Source organism: Nymphalis io, chromosome 29 (assembly GCF_905147045.1).
Source record: "Nymphalis io chromosome 29, ilAglIoxx1.1, whole genome shotgun sequence".
Taxonomy (NCBI): domain Eukaryota; kingdom Metazoa; phylum Arthropoda; class Insecta; order Lepidoptera; family Nymphalidae; genus Nymphalis; species Nymphalis io.
The window spans coordinates 1,100,888-1,114,625 of NC_065916.1; the positions used below are offsets into that span (position 1 = coordinate 1,100,888).

The 13,738-nt window shown below is 33.5% G+C and overlaps 2 protein-coding genes across 2 annotated transcripts; both read right to left on the reverse strand.

Annotated features, from left to right (window-relative positions):
* Positions 1 to 1,417: 1,417 nt before the first annotated feature.
* On the reverse strand, positions 1,418 to 5,887 carry LOC126779510 (zinc finger protein 37-like). The gene is made up of 5 exons (XM_050503558.1): positions 5,642 to 5,887; positions 5,256 to 5,397; positions 4,475 to 4,567; positions 2,973 to 3,149; positions 1,418 to 2,624 (listed from the first exon to the last, which is right to left on the reverse strand). Exons 1-5 carry the CDS (start codon positions 5,807 to 5,809, stop codon positions 1,534 to 1,536), a joined length of 1,671 nt encoding a protein of 556 aa, XP_050359515.1. The 5' UTR covers positions 5,810 to 5,887; the 3' UTR covers positions 1,418 to 1,533.
* Positions 5,888 to 6,486: 599 nt separating this feature from the next.
* LOC126779493 (zinc finger protein 25-like) lies at positions 6,487 to 13,580 on the reverse strand. The gene is made up of 5 exons (XM_050503515.1): positions 13,294 to 13,580; positions 11,829 to 11,970; positions 11,142 to 11,264; positions 10,627 to 10,887; positions 6,487 to 9,603 (listed from the first exon to the last, which is right to left on the reverse strand). Exons 1-5 carry the CDS (start codon positions 13,447 to 13,449, stop codon positions 8,489 to 8,491), a joined length of 1,797 nt encoding a protein of 598 aa, XP_050359472.1. The 5' UTR covers positions 13,450 to 13,580; the 3' UTR covers positions 6,487 to 8,488.
* Positions 13,581 to 13,738: the final 158 nt, after the last annotated feature.

Sequence of the window (13,738 nt, forward strand, 5' to 3'; positions counted from 1 at the left end):
CAAGATATTTGAATCGATGTACCCTACTTAATTCAACATTGTTTAATCGAATGGGTGGAACAGAGTTCGGACAACCCCGTCCCTTGGCCTGAAAGATCATGTATTCGCTTTTCTTCGTATTATATTGTAAGCCGTGTCTAAGCGAGTATTTTTCGCATATCCTCAGAAGCTTATACAAACCACAAGCAGATGCACTTAGCAGCACCATGTCATCCGCATAGCTGATATTATTAACACACACTCCCATCAATATGACATCCGACACGTGTGCCACTAAGTTCCTCAATCAATTCATTTACATACAAGTTGAAGAGCTTTGGAGAAGTCAGGCCACCCTGCCTTACCCCGCACTCCAACCTGTATGATTCTGACATCTCACTCGACCACCTGACGACGTTGACCTGATTAAGATATATTTGAAGATCTGAAATGTTACTAAGTTTTTGCCATAGAATATCATAACAAACCAGGTCAAACGCCCTCGAGAGGTCGAGGAAACAAGCATAAATTGGTGTATTTCGATCGGTATAATACTATTATCAAGAACTTTTGCCAATATAGTAGCCAATGAAATTGGTCTATAATTATTTTTGTCGCTCACGTCACCCGTTTTGCTTTTCACAATTTGGACCACCACGACCTTCATCATATCAGACGGTACGAGTACGAGTGTCCTATACATAGGTTATAGAACATCGCCAAAACTCTAGGCAGGTGGACGCCAGCATGCTTAAGATGCTCAATAGTGAGGCTGTCATGACCGGGAGACTTTCCTCGCGACATCGATTTAATAACTTGGTCGACATCCTTCGCTGTGAAACTAGTACTTATCTCCCGACCATGGACATCCCCCAAACTGAACGACCGTGATGGGCCCAAGGGTAAGTTTACTGTAAAATTATTCCTAAACATATTGGCAATTATCTGAGAATCAGTTACACCATTGATGCTGGTCTTCCAAAAACTCCGAAAATCATGTTTAGCGTGCTGTTTTGATGGATATGAAGAGGTCTGCAACTTGAGAAGAGATCATGAATTCGATTCTAATTTAAAAAAAAATGTAAGGATTGCTAGTATCGTGTAAAATATCGTGTATTTATTAACAATTTTGCGGAAGTTATCTTAATGTTAGACAAAGCCTGATGACGCAGGTTTATGCAAAATCCATTGAAAGGAAAAAAAGGAAAGTTTAATTTAAATTTGCTTCAACCGTTATGGATGTTTTTGGTCAACAACCAAGAATTACAAAATATCTAAAGAAAAACGTCCTAAAACGGTGTTTTTTTTTATTTTAAATTCATTCGTTAAAAATACCTATATAATATTTTATAAGCGAAATGAAACAACAAATAAATTCATTAAATATTGTTATATTTAAATTATACATAACATTATATAAATAATACAAATTGTCCTATGTACATTTAAGCGCAAATATTTTTAAAAAGTTTTCTTTAATCTGTTTACCAAATGTCAGTGTCATTAAATTTTCCCGCCACTATATTTTGGAAATTGAACTAAATTTCGCTTACATCAATTATAACCTTCCATTTCGAACACTTGGTGATTACTTTTCATATGATTTTTAAGACTCCCGCTATGTGTGAACGCTGTATTACAAACATCGCACTTAAACCTCCTTTCACTGCTATGGGATCGTATATGTTCTTGCAAAGATTGCAATCTCGGATAACTTTTATCACAAAATTCGCACCTAAAATTCCTCTCTCCCGTATGAGTCGCCATGTGTTCCTTCAAACGAGATGGTAGATAGAACCTTTGATCGCACAGATCGCATTGATGTCGGTACACTTTCAAATGGTTACGGCGATTGTGTTCCATCAGCGTCTTACGTCTATTGTAAACTTTATCACACAACTTACAAGGAAACGTGCGCTTGTCGCCGTGAACTTCGATCAAATGTCGGTTGCGCAACGCGTATGAAAGAAATGTCGCGTCGCATTTGTAACAATTGACAAAAGGTTTCTTTTCATGGACCGTCGCGACGTGTAAACTTCGACTGTATTTCGATTTCAAATTCTTACCGCATATCTCGCACGGAAAATTAACATCGATTTTATTGTGGGTTTTAATGTGCGTTCTCAACGACGCCTGTTCTAGAAAGCACGCGCCACACATGTCACAAGTAAATGTACCGAAATGATCGATCATGTGTTTTTTTAGGGAATCGAAATAAGGAAATACACTACTACACTCTGTGCATGTCAAATTATTTAATGTCAGACGAAACTTCAAAAATTCATTCGTGACAGGATAGATGACCTTCCCGTGTACGTTAGTGATGTGCGTCTTGAATGTGTCGAGATCGTCGATTTTTTCCGGACACAATCTACAATCGATTCTCGTGATATCGATTTTTGGAGTTTTTTTATTTTCCGTCGTATCCTCGAACAGTTCCTTCGGGTCGTGGGATAGTGTGTGCTCTCTGAGTTCGTTCGGATTCGTGAATTGGTCCTTGCAATAGTAACAATAATAGAAGCTGATGCGATTGTGAAATGGACAAACGTATGAATTGTGAACGATTGTGATTGTATTCGTGAACGCCATTTGGTCGTGATCGATGGCTTGTTTTTTTAATTGTAACTTTTTCTGAGGCGGCGAATCTGTAATGAAATAATTGAAATTGAAAGCGACAGCGCGTGATTTTCGAGTTAGGTCTTCTAGACTTGTATTGTGTAGAAAAATTATAATCATTTACGTTAAAGCACAGATCTTGCTTTTGCTCGTTTCTAGCGATTTATCTAAAATCTGAATGGGACTTAACCTCCGCATATTCACAACTTTATAAAAAAAATATTAACTTACAACATAAATCAGTATTACTGAATCATTATTCAATAAAAAAACCGCTTATACCTAAGTGTTACTAGATTTTAAATTTTCCCTTTTTTTAGGGAATTCGCTCAAAATAATTTTTAATTTTAGTAATTACACAAGAGTATCTTATTTACCTGTTTTCAACAATTTATCCAGCTTTGACCTCAATCTGTGCATTTTCCCGCCGCTTCTCAATTCCTTACAAACTTTGCTCTTCTGGGTATTTCTAGTTTTCTTTAGAGGGAGGCTCGGTTTAACATTATCTTCATCTGTGGACGTTTGTGAATCCAGTTTTATATTTAAATCGTCATCTGAAATTTGTAAACAGAAACAAATTTTATACCTTTTCAGACGAAACAACTTTATATATTCCTTTTTTTTAACGCTGGAAAAACGCGTTACGCGTTTCCCCACGGGAACAGTGAGGGGGTATGTGGGGCTCACCGGTGACCAAGGCGCCGAGTGCGCCCCGAACATCGGAATACCCAGTAAAAAACCAGCGGTACCCTTTCCGTCTTAACAAGGAGCACCACGGGATCGTTTGCGTATGTTACCGTGACGCTCTGAAACTTTATCGGAATACCCACTAAAAAACCAGCGGTACCAACTTCCAGAATCCGGGCTGCTCCTGAGAATTTTCTGACAGAACTCAATAACTTTTTTTTTAGTATATAATACTGAGAGATTTTTTGACAGAAAAAAAAACAATAACTTTTTATTGGCCCGACCTGGAAATTGAACCCAGGACTTCCGGGTCTGCGGCCTTACATCAAGCCACTAGACCAACGAGGCAGTTATGGTATATAAGTATACCAATATAGCCGTAGAGTTGATTTTTTTTAATGTGCTAAACTCAAGATCTACCAATGTGATTTAAATTTTTTTTTAAGTAACCTATTAAAAGACATTTTGAGGTAGATTCGCCATTGGGATTTCTATATGACGCGAACCAGTTCCGAGCGGAAGCGAGGCGCTATGCGCAGTATGCGTTGACAAGATCCCATTGTGACTTCAATTGGTAGGTAACGCTGGTTTCAAATGGGCATTCTGTCACACAGCCATGACTACTACATGCGGAGGTATAAATGCTTTCACCAACCACATGAAAAGAAGTAATCACATAAGAAATCTAATACAAGTGTTACCATTAAAAAAAACAAAACCAGAACGAAACTTGTAACTTTACCCGCCCAACTCGGGTTTTGAACCATGAATTAATATTAAAATCCTTTGAACTAATGAATAAATGCTACATTAAAGTAAGTAACAGTCTATGAATGTCCCACTGCTGAGATAAGACTTTCGAAGACCTAAGAAGGAAGATAAGAATTAAGGGTTCAAACCCGGGCAAGCACACTGAATTTTCATGTGCTTAATTTGTGATTATAATTCGTGATTATGAAAAACATCGTGAGGAAACCTGCATGTGTCTAATTTCACTGAAATTCTGCCACGTGTGTATTCCACCAACCCGCATTGGAGCAGCGTGGTGGAATAAGCTCCGCAACCTTCTCCTCAGAAAGGGAGAGGAGGCCTTAGCCCAGCAGTGGGACATTCACAGGCCGTTACTGACTGATATACTTGCCAGCTAATTTAAAATACATTCATCAAATTATTGATTAATTTAATTACTTACCATAACGGTCGTCTTGTATGTCTGTGACATCATTGGAGTCGGCATCACAGGCCGGCTCCGTTTTTATTTCTATTTTGACATTCTGGTCAGTTTCTGAAACATAAATGAATATATAACAAATTAATCTTATGTAATAGAATTAGGTAATATAATTGAATAAAGATTAAACATATTTTTTTTATAGAATAAACAGCCGAGTATATGGGCCTGATGGTAAGTGGTTACCAACGCCCATAGATATTGGCATGGTAAGAAATGTTAACCATCCCTTACATCGTCAATGCACCACCAATCTTGTGCCTGTAATTACACTGGCTCACTCACCATTCAAACCGGAACACAACAATATCAAGTACTGCAGTTTTGCGGTAGAATATCTGATGACTGGGTGGTACCTACTCAGACGAGCTTGCACAAAGCCCTACCGTCAGCTTATTATTATATAAGGAGTATAGATGATTAACCTCCGATTTATCTATCATAACAGATTCTATACATATACTAACAGCTCTATATTCACTACAAGCGGTCCTTGATTAATATATCTTTATTTATATACAACACTGTTCCTTTAAACTCTTTTAAAGAACATTAATTTTACTTCCAAATTTCAGATACCAATTTCACGTTTAATGAAAATCATAGATTATTTTAGATGTTAACTAATGACGTTGCCAATTCAAGTGCAATGGTTTTTATTTATATTTATTCTTGCCATTAGAATATACACAGACTTGCACGGAGTCCAGTAAATAAAGAAATGCTTATATTTAAAATTTACCATCTTTACTCTGTAGCCGTGCCTCTATAAACATCTGCTCCGACTGAAGCACTTGACGCCTGAACGCACACGCTTCACGGAGACGAGATACGCACGTCGCGCATATACAAGACTCTTTGCTCTCGTCCTCTAAGTGTGATAGCTGAAAATTATCATATTTGACAAAATTGCTGGAAAATTTTAAGTTTCATACTAATACGGCAAATTTGACATTATATTACTTTAGATTATATCAAGAAATGTATTGAATATGACAACTCGCAACTCAAATGTTCTGTTATGGAAAGGTAGGTTTTTTTAATTTAAAAATGTTTTATATAAAAAAAAACTTACCTGTTATGTAACCAGGATGTTAATATTTAATATAAAATAGTATATTTACTTACAAGTAATCCAAACACATCCATAAACATATCCGAATACACTTCCTTTGCTCCCATGAATTCGTATTCTGTTGTTAGAAGCCGACATTTCTTTATAGAACGGCAACAACGACATAGTGCTGGATCAATTAAAGGTCCTTTATTTTTCTTCGATAAATTCACGTCCTCCATTTTTTTTAATTTAACTTATATTGATAGAAAATACACAAAGGTATTAAAGCAAGATAGCTGCATTATTGGGCTTGATCTTATTTTATGTCAAGTTGACATTTGTCTATTGACAAGAAGTAATATTTATTTTGACAATTACAGCGTTTCGTTTTTACTTTCCCATGTGGTGATGTAGTTATTTTATATATTATCGATATTTTTCAAAAAAAAAAAATAACAAAGTTGCGATTTATTGGAGTTTCGATTGAATAGATCTTCTAATTTTAAAGTAGATGTGTACGAGACGGTCTCAAGTGATAATATAAAAATGTTACTGTTTGTCTGGGTGTAATTATCTATATAAGGATGTATTTACAAAAGAAAAGTAGTATATGTAGTATATCAGCTGTCTGGTTTCCATAGTACAAGCTCTGCTTAGGTCGGGATAAGATAGCCGTATGTGAATAAACCCTAGATATGATATTATATTTAATTTACTAATTCATAAAGCTTAATAAATTGAAGTATGTTTTTTTTTCTATGAACTGAAAAAACTAATACCTTAATTCGAAAGAGACAAATTTTAAAATTAATAAAACAACATTATGTACAAATAAGTTTATTAAAAAATTAATAATTTAAAATAAAATTTAGATACCAAATAATTTCTATTGATTTCTTGTATAATAAGGGTCAAAGCTTAGTCCAACATAAATTAAATGGTAGAGGCTTGGCCATAAATACAAATAGCTGAATAATACTGAGGTTAAACAATATTTCCAAATACTCTTTATAAATATTAAAATTAAAACTAGATTTGTCACAAAAAATAAATATCGAATATACTCAATACGTGTGTATGTTTTTGAAAGTATATTTTTGATCGCATGACAAATACGGACGTCTCTCATTTGTCACGAGCTAAGATAAACTCAGATTATGAGGAACTCGGCACTCTGAATCCATTTCACTTCACAGACATAAATAATCCTCACATCTCCTCCTCCATTTAATTTGATATTGGTAGAAGGTTCGTTACTTAAATTATCTTATGTAAACAATAGTATATATTATATTTCAAATATAAAATATCTTTATAATTACACTTCTATTTCAGTTGTGATTTGAGTATTCATTAAAGCCTTATTTTCAACATATCTCAAATTATAGTCAACTTTAATTGAATTTGTACAAAGAATCAATTTATAATTGTCTAATTCGATTATCTATGTATGTTTTTAAATTAAGAATAAGCAATCTGTACCTTTTTTTATATAAGCTTACATTTTAAAATAATTCTCAATACAAGCATTGCAATCGAAAAGTAAACAGATGACTTGAATCTTTGATCGAAGCTTAAAAAAATTTTTAAGGTTAAACTCGATAATTGTGATATTCAAAAGTTACACTTATCAAAATAACGGAAGGCGTTTTTCAACATTTTACCTGTCTGAATGGTCATTGGTCGATGTCAGCTAATGACGTAATAGGTCGAACCATTGTTCGATTTGAATAAATAATGAAAGCTCATTGCTTTCATTATTTATTCAAATCTAATTGCTCATTTCAGAAACTGCCACTTAAGATCGAGTCTTGCAGTAATTGTCAAATGGTTTCTCACTTAACAACTTTGCTGTCAGGAAGTTAAAGTTATATTAACTTAGAATATTTTTTAATAACTATTATGTAGCTGTAATAAAAATATGTTTTACTTCATTAAAATAATTCTGTTTTACTTTGTACAAATTCTATTATAATTGATTACGTATATTTTATTGTTTTTATTTATTTGTTAAATTATTTGATGCAACTATGTATGGTTATATTATTATAATATTATTTAGTGATACACGTTCACATCAAGTTTGTTCTGCTATAAAAAAGTATTTCAGTCAAACCATGGAAGTTAGGATAATTCGTTTTTAAGCTACATGCAAACGGAATGGACTGTGCGTTGCTCATTTTTTTTATAGTCTGTAGCTGTCAGCTTAGCAAATGTTTTATTTAACGGTAAGTTGTTAGTCATAATACTATAAGCATAGCTCTGCCGTGATATGCAATAAATCTCGACCAATAGTGTGACGTCAATTCAAGATCAAGTTGTTTTATCTTTACTGCTCTTGTGATTGGATAAATATTAGATTTTCAATGTTTAGGGATGAGTCCATATGACCGTTTACCGTTTGATATTACATTAATGTTTTAAAATTACAATTATTGTTATAAAGTTATTTTCTGAGATTTGGCTACAAGTCTTCATTATCAACGTAAAAAGATTTCCACCTTTAAATTAATTACTAACGCAAATTAATGTTTTGGATGGTTTTTAAAATGGGTCAGTTGACTTTATCAATGTTAACTTTCCTAAGGATTTGTTCATTGGTTTTTAAAACATTTTTAAATGTGTAAATGTTTTGAAAAAATAATCTTATTAACAAAACATATAAACATTTCTAACATAATATAGCAATTTTTCTTTCAGGTATCTTAAGATTCTTATTAATTGTTAAAAATCGCAAAGTTAAATTTCTAGTATTAAAAGTATTAAAGTTTATTTCAAAGTAAACTACTGTCATGTGACTTGACTGGCCCATCTCAAATTTCCACCGACAGCTTAGAAATTTTCTAAAAGGGCTTATTTTTAACGTGATGTACATTAAAGTTTCCTTACAAATATTAACTACTAGATATAAAATATTGCTAAAAATAACATCCTTCTATGTCACATTCTGGGTGATGACTCTTTATATGTGACTTTAGACTTGCATTCTGTATGAACGCTTGACCACATATATGACAACGGTACCGTCTATCGTTCGTGTGCGTACGTATGTGGTACTGTAGGGACTTGAGCCGTGGATAGCTTTTGTCACAGTACTCACACCTGAAGTTCCTTTCGCCGGTATGGGTCGCTATGTGTTCCTTCAGACGCGATGGTAAATAAAATCTCTGATCGCAATACTCACATTGGTGCTTCAGAACCTTCTGGTGATTCCTCCGCTGGTGTTCCGTCAACGTCTTCTGCCTATTGTACACTTTGTCACACAAATTACACGGATACGTACGTTTCTGACCGTGAGCTTCGGTCAGATGTTTATTTTTCAACGCGTAAGACATAAAACACTCATCACAACGCGGACAACGGATAATGGCTTTCTTTTTGTGCACTATGTCGACATGCATGTCCTTGTAATGGTTCGATTTAAACACTTTACCGCACACTTCGCACGTGTGTCTCTCGTCGTCTTTGTGACGTTTCAGATGAGCGTCCAAACGTGGTTTCTCTAAGAAGCACACGCCGCATATATCACACGTGTAATTACTGAAATGCTCCACCATGTGCGTGTTTAAAGTATTGAAATCTTCAAACACATCGTTGCACATAACACAGACTAGATCGTTCCACGTCAACCGGTATAACAGCATCTTATCTGGCGCTTCGAAATATATTTTCTTGTCGTGGACTTGATCGATATGCTGCTTAAATGTCTCCAGATCGTTTATCTTCATCGGGCACAGTCTGCAGTCTATTCTTGTGATGTCTAATTTCGGCATTTTCTTGTAGCCCATCAGAAGTTGGAATGGTTTCGTGTCATGGGATACCGTGTGCTCTCTCAAGTCTTCGGGTTTCGGATAATAGTCCTTACAGTAGAAACAGTAATAATTATTTCTTCTATTCTTGAATGGGCAAACGTATGAATATTGGATGATTGTGAGGAGGTTCTCTTCAGACATACAATCAAGGTCACGATCGTACGTGTTCTTCTTTTCTACGGGAGGCTTTTTAATTTTAGATTTCTTTTCCAGTGAGGTACCTGCAAATATTGAATAACCAGTGGAATAAAGTGATTACTGTTATTCTCATGTCATTAGAACTTATGACCAGTAACAAGCCTACAGCAGTCATTAGTTGTAGTGACTCTTCGTCATGGATTTTAAAATATGCCATTATAATAATTAGTTAGTATTGACCTAGAAAAACATTTTTGTGGTTATAATTCAACTAGGTCTGAACAGACCATATTGCAATTCACAACCTTGCGTTTGTTGTAAGATATTATACGACATTGGTATTCTAAAACAGTGCGATGGATTAAGTATAGTACATTTAAGAAGATTTGAGATAAGTAAAGTGACATCCAGTAAATGCCATTTCTTCACAAGGTTTTTATTAGAAAACTACGCTGCTAACAAGATTGTTAGCATTGTGACTATAATTCGTCTCGTGCTTTACGGTGGAGGAAAACATCGTGAGGAAACCTGCATGTGTCTAATTTCACTGAAATTCTGCCACATGTGTATTCTACCAACCCGCATTGGAGCAACGTGTTGGAATAAGCTGCAAACCTTCTTCTCAAAAAAGGGAGAGGAGGCCTTTAGCCCAGCAGTGGGACGATCACAAGCTGTTACGATTACAGCTGTTAATAAGCGGGTGGATGGTTACACATATGGCAGCATATTAAAATTCAGTAGAGCTGATTTGATTTGAGTAAACTTCGCTTAAGATAACGTGTTCAAATCCATTTCAGTTGAAAGTAAATAGATCAGTAATTATGTTTATATACGATTGTCCCTGTACATAAATTTCATAACAGTCCTCAGTAAAAAGTTGAAAGAATTTGCTGCTGTATCAATAAGAAGGCTTTGTTTGAACCTCATGCAACTTTTGTAAAATTGAAATTATAAAACCTTATTAAATTTCAGTTTTTGACATTATATAATATATAATAATGACAAATACAATAACAACTACACAAGCACAATTGTCTCAAGGACTTGTACTACTTGGTTAATATATGTGTATTCAATAAAACTGTTCATTGGTAAGAAAAACGTACCTGCTTTCTGTTTCATCTTGGTCCCTTTACCCTTCAGCACTTTTTTCTTCGCCGTACCATTACTTTTGGTTCCTTTCGTTTTTTTGTTTTTAGCTTTCCGTTTGATTGGTTTGTCTGAATCTGATGATGATCCTGTATAGTCGTCGTGGTAGTCATCATCGTCCATATCATCTATTTCAATGTCCATATCTTTAGCTATGTTATTTTGAGGTTCTAGATCTGGTTTATTTTCATCGTCTTCTTTCTTGGGTGATTTAACATCTGGAATTTTTATAAATAAAAATACGTTGTGATACCTTAAATATCTCTAAGAGATGTTTTATATAGAGGGAATTTTAAAATTTCTTATTAAATTCTGCCGTCAAATTATTATACGCCAGGGCTTTTGGGCAACAACATTAACAATTAAATACATTCGAAGTAATTTTTTATCAAATATCATTGAACAGTAAATGGACTTTTAGGAAGTAAAAAGGTTGTCTGGGTGTGGGTATCTTAGACCAGCATTGACGTACCGACAACAGCAGGTGGATAATCTAAGGAAATTATCTCCTGATGTTCCTCGACAGATGAATTGTGCTCACTGCAGTCATCCTTCGGTTCGGTTTTCAATTCGATTTCGGTGTCTTTCTTTGTGTCTGTGTAATAAATAACAAATATATTTTAATCAAATTACTCTTCTATAATTTTGTAATGGATGAAAATGTTTACGCAATTCAAAGGGTATCAATAAAATGTCGCTAATAATGCGACTCGTTATTACACTACTCACTCAACTTGTCCAGTTTTAAGACAGTTTTGTGTGTGTGCTCTATATTTATAATATTACATGTGTGGGTTCGTTCGTTACATTTTATTTCGGAAACTATTGAATAAATTTAATATATATGGGTGTAAAGACAAGGGTAAAATTTTAACAAATCTTAAAAAAAAAATAGTATATTTATAAATAAATTATTTATTGAGTACGTAAGGTGCTAATATATTTCTCACTTTAAACTCAAAAGTGGTAACTATATAATATAATGGTCTAGTAAATTGGTTTGAGTACCTTTTCACATATACTAAATATTTCATACCAAAATTTTATGTTAATCATTATGTTAAAGTACCAAGGCTATGGAAATTGTATTTTCGAATGAAATAAAAGAAGATGCAAATCTTTAAAATAATAGTAAAAAATTCCAGTTAATCATTTCTACCATCTCTGTCCTCCAGCTTGGCACTCAGGAATAATTCCTCGCATTGCAGAACTTGCTGGCGAAAAGCACACGCGTCGCGCAAGCGTACGACGCACGTTGCACACACGCCGCTATCCTTCACCTCGTCGTCGACATGAGACAACTAAAATATTACAGACAGAATATATCTTTAAAAACATTCGGTTCTTAATGATTCTCATAAGTCAAAAGAATATCCAACGACATAAAAGACGCTGGTCTCATCCAGCTCCTCTAATTGTTATAGTAACACACAGCTGAAGCTTATAACACAGTTTAGGTAAAAACAAAAATATAAATACTATGTAAATGGGTATTGCTGTTACGTATTACTGTTGTTGAAAGAAAAAATAAGTGGACGAATTAGTCTGATATGTTTATTTATTAATTTATTTGTTTGTTACAGTTTTGTATATACGCTATTAAGAGTATAGAAAAGACATACGTACGAGCCCCTGGCAAAGAGACCCCCTAGAATTTATATTATATAATTGGTATATATATTTTTATTTATCAACAGCTGAGATGGCCCAGTGGTTACAATACATAGGTCAGAATAATCATAATCGAAGATTGTGGGTTCAAACACAGGCAAGCACAATTTGAGTTTTAATATGCTTGTTTACAATTAATCTCGTGCTCAGTGGTGACAGTTATCAGATGAGGCGAACCTCAATTCTCATATGACAATTGTTAGCTCAGCAGTGATACATTTACTGGTTGTTGTTTAAAATTATTATATAACTGAAATTACAAAAAGACGTTAAATTTAATTGAAAGTTAGATACTTATATACCATAGATTACAAAGGTTCATTTACAAATAAACAGTTCAGAGAATTGCATGAACAGAGAATTGCTCAATTTATAATTCATTCATTGTTTTAAAATAAAATATTAAAAAAGTAATAACACATTACTCCATAAATGTTTATTAAGTGGTAAATTTTAAAATTTCACTTTTAATTTTAACTATGAACTTAAATAAACTGTAGTTAAAAAATTATGATCATTAAACATACGCATCTACTTAAACTATCGGTGATGTTAGTTTAAAACTAATGTTTTCTATATAAATTTTCTATTTATAAAATACTTTTGCCCTCTAACAAAAAATAATCATAAAAATTAAAAAAAAAAAACAATTAAAACAATATGCTTATATACAATAACGTATTTACTTTATATATTTATGTATTGTATGTAAAAAGTAAACTATACAATACACATTGGTTTCGAATTATTTATCATTTAATCGTAAGAAAGTGACAGTATTTTTATAAAATAATAATGACCTAAATATGCAATTATATTTTAGGTAAAAAAAAAAAAACAAATTAAAAATATAATCAGAATATAGGCGAAACAAAAATTTACATATTTAATATTCCCAAAACTTCGAGTCAATATTATATTCAAAAACTGCAATAAATTATTTGAATACTTACAAGAATACCGAAGCAATCCATTATCATATCTGCATATATTTCTTTCTTTTCCATCCAAGTGTATTCTGAAGTTAGGATTCTGCATTTCTTTATAGCTCTGCAGCATCTACACAATGCGGGGTCAATTATAGAACCGTTGTTCTTAATTAAGGCCATATTATGTCACGACTTAGCATTAATAAATCTTTTCATTCACACTATTGCTTATAATGTCATTAATTTAATAAAATAGTAATAATAACAGACGCAAACACATTTTATTGTTTTTTAATATTCGACAGCTTCCCAACCCAACAAGCCTAAGCGAAATGTCAAAAATTGTGATAGATAATAAAAGTCAATATATCACGGATGCGTTTAGTTTTTACATATATGTTTTTTCGATACTTTCGGGTAGTATATCGATGAAATGTCTTAAGCGGATGCTTAGGGAGGTACAACCCTA

Excerpts from the sequence above, each read along its gene's own strand:
- LOC126779493 (XM_050503515.1), bottom strand. The coding sequence starts at position 13,449 with ATGGCCTTAATTAAGAACAACGGTTCTATAATTGACCCCGCATTGTGT. Across the intron at positions 11,971-13,293 it reads TGGATTGCTTCGGTATTCTT|TTGTCTCATGTCGACGACGA; the intron begins GTAAGTATTCAA and ends GTAATATTTTAG. Across the intron at positions 10,888-11,141 it reads TTATCCACCTGCTGTTGTCG|ATGTTAAATCACCCAAGAAA; the intron begins GTACGTCAATGC and ends TAAAAATTCCAG.
- LOC126779510 (XM_050503558.1), bottom strand. The coding sequence starts at position 5,809 with ATGGAGGACGTGAATTTATCGAAGAAAAATAAAGGACCTTTAATTGAT. Across the intron at positions 5,398-5,641 it reads TGGATGTGTTTGGATTACTT|CTATCACACTTAGAGGACGA; the intron begins GTAAGTAAATAT and ends GATAATTTTCAG. Across the intron at positions 3,150-4,474 it reads CATACAAGACGACCGTTATG|ATGACGATTTAAATATAAAA; the intron begins GTAAGTAATTAA and ends TACAAATTTCAG.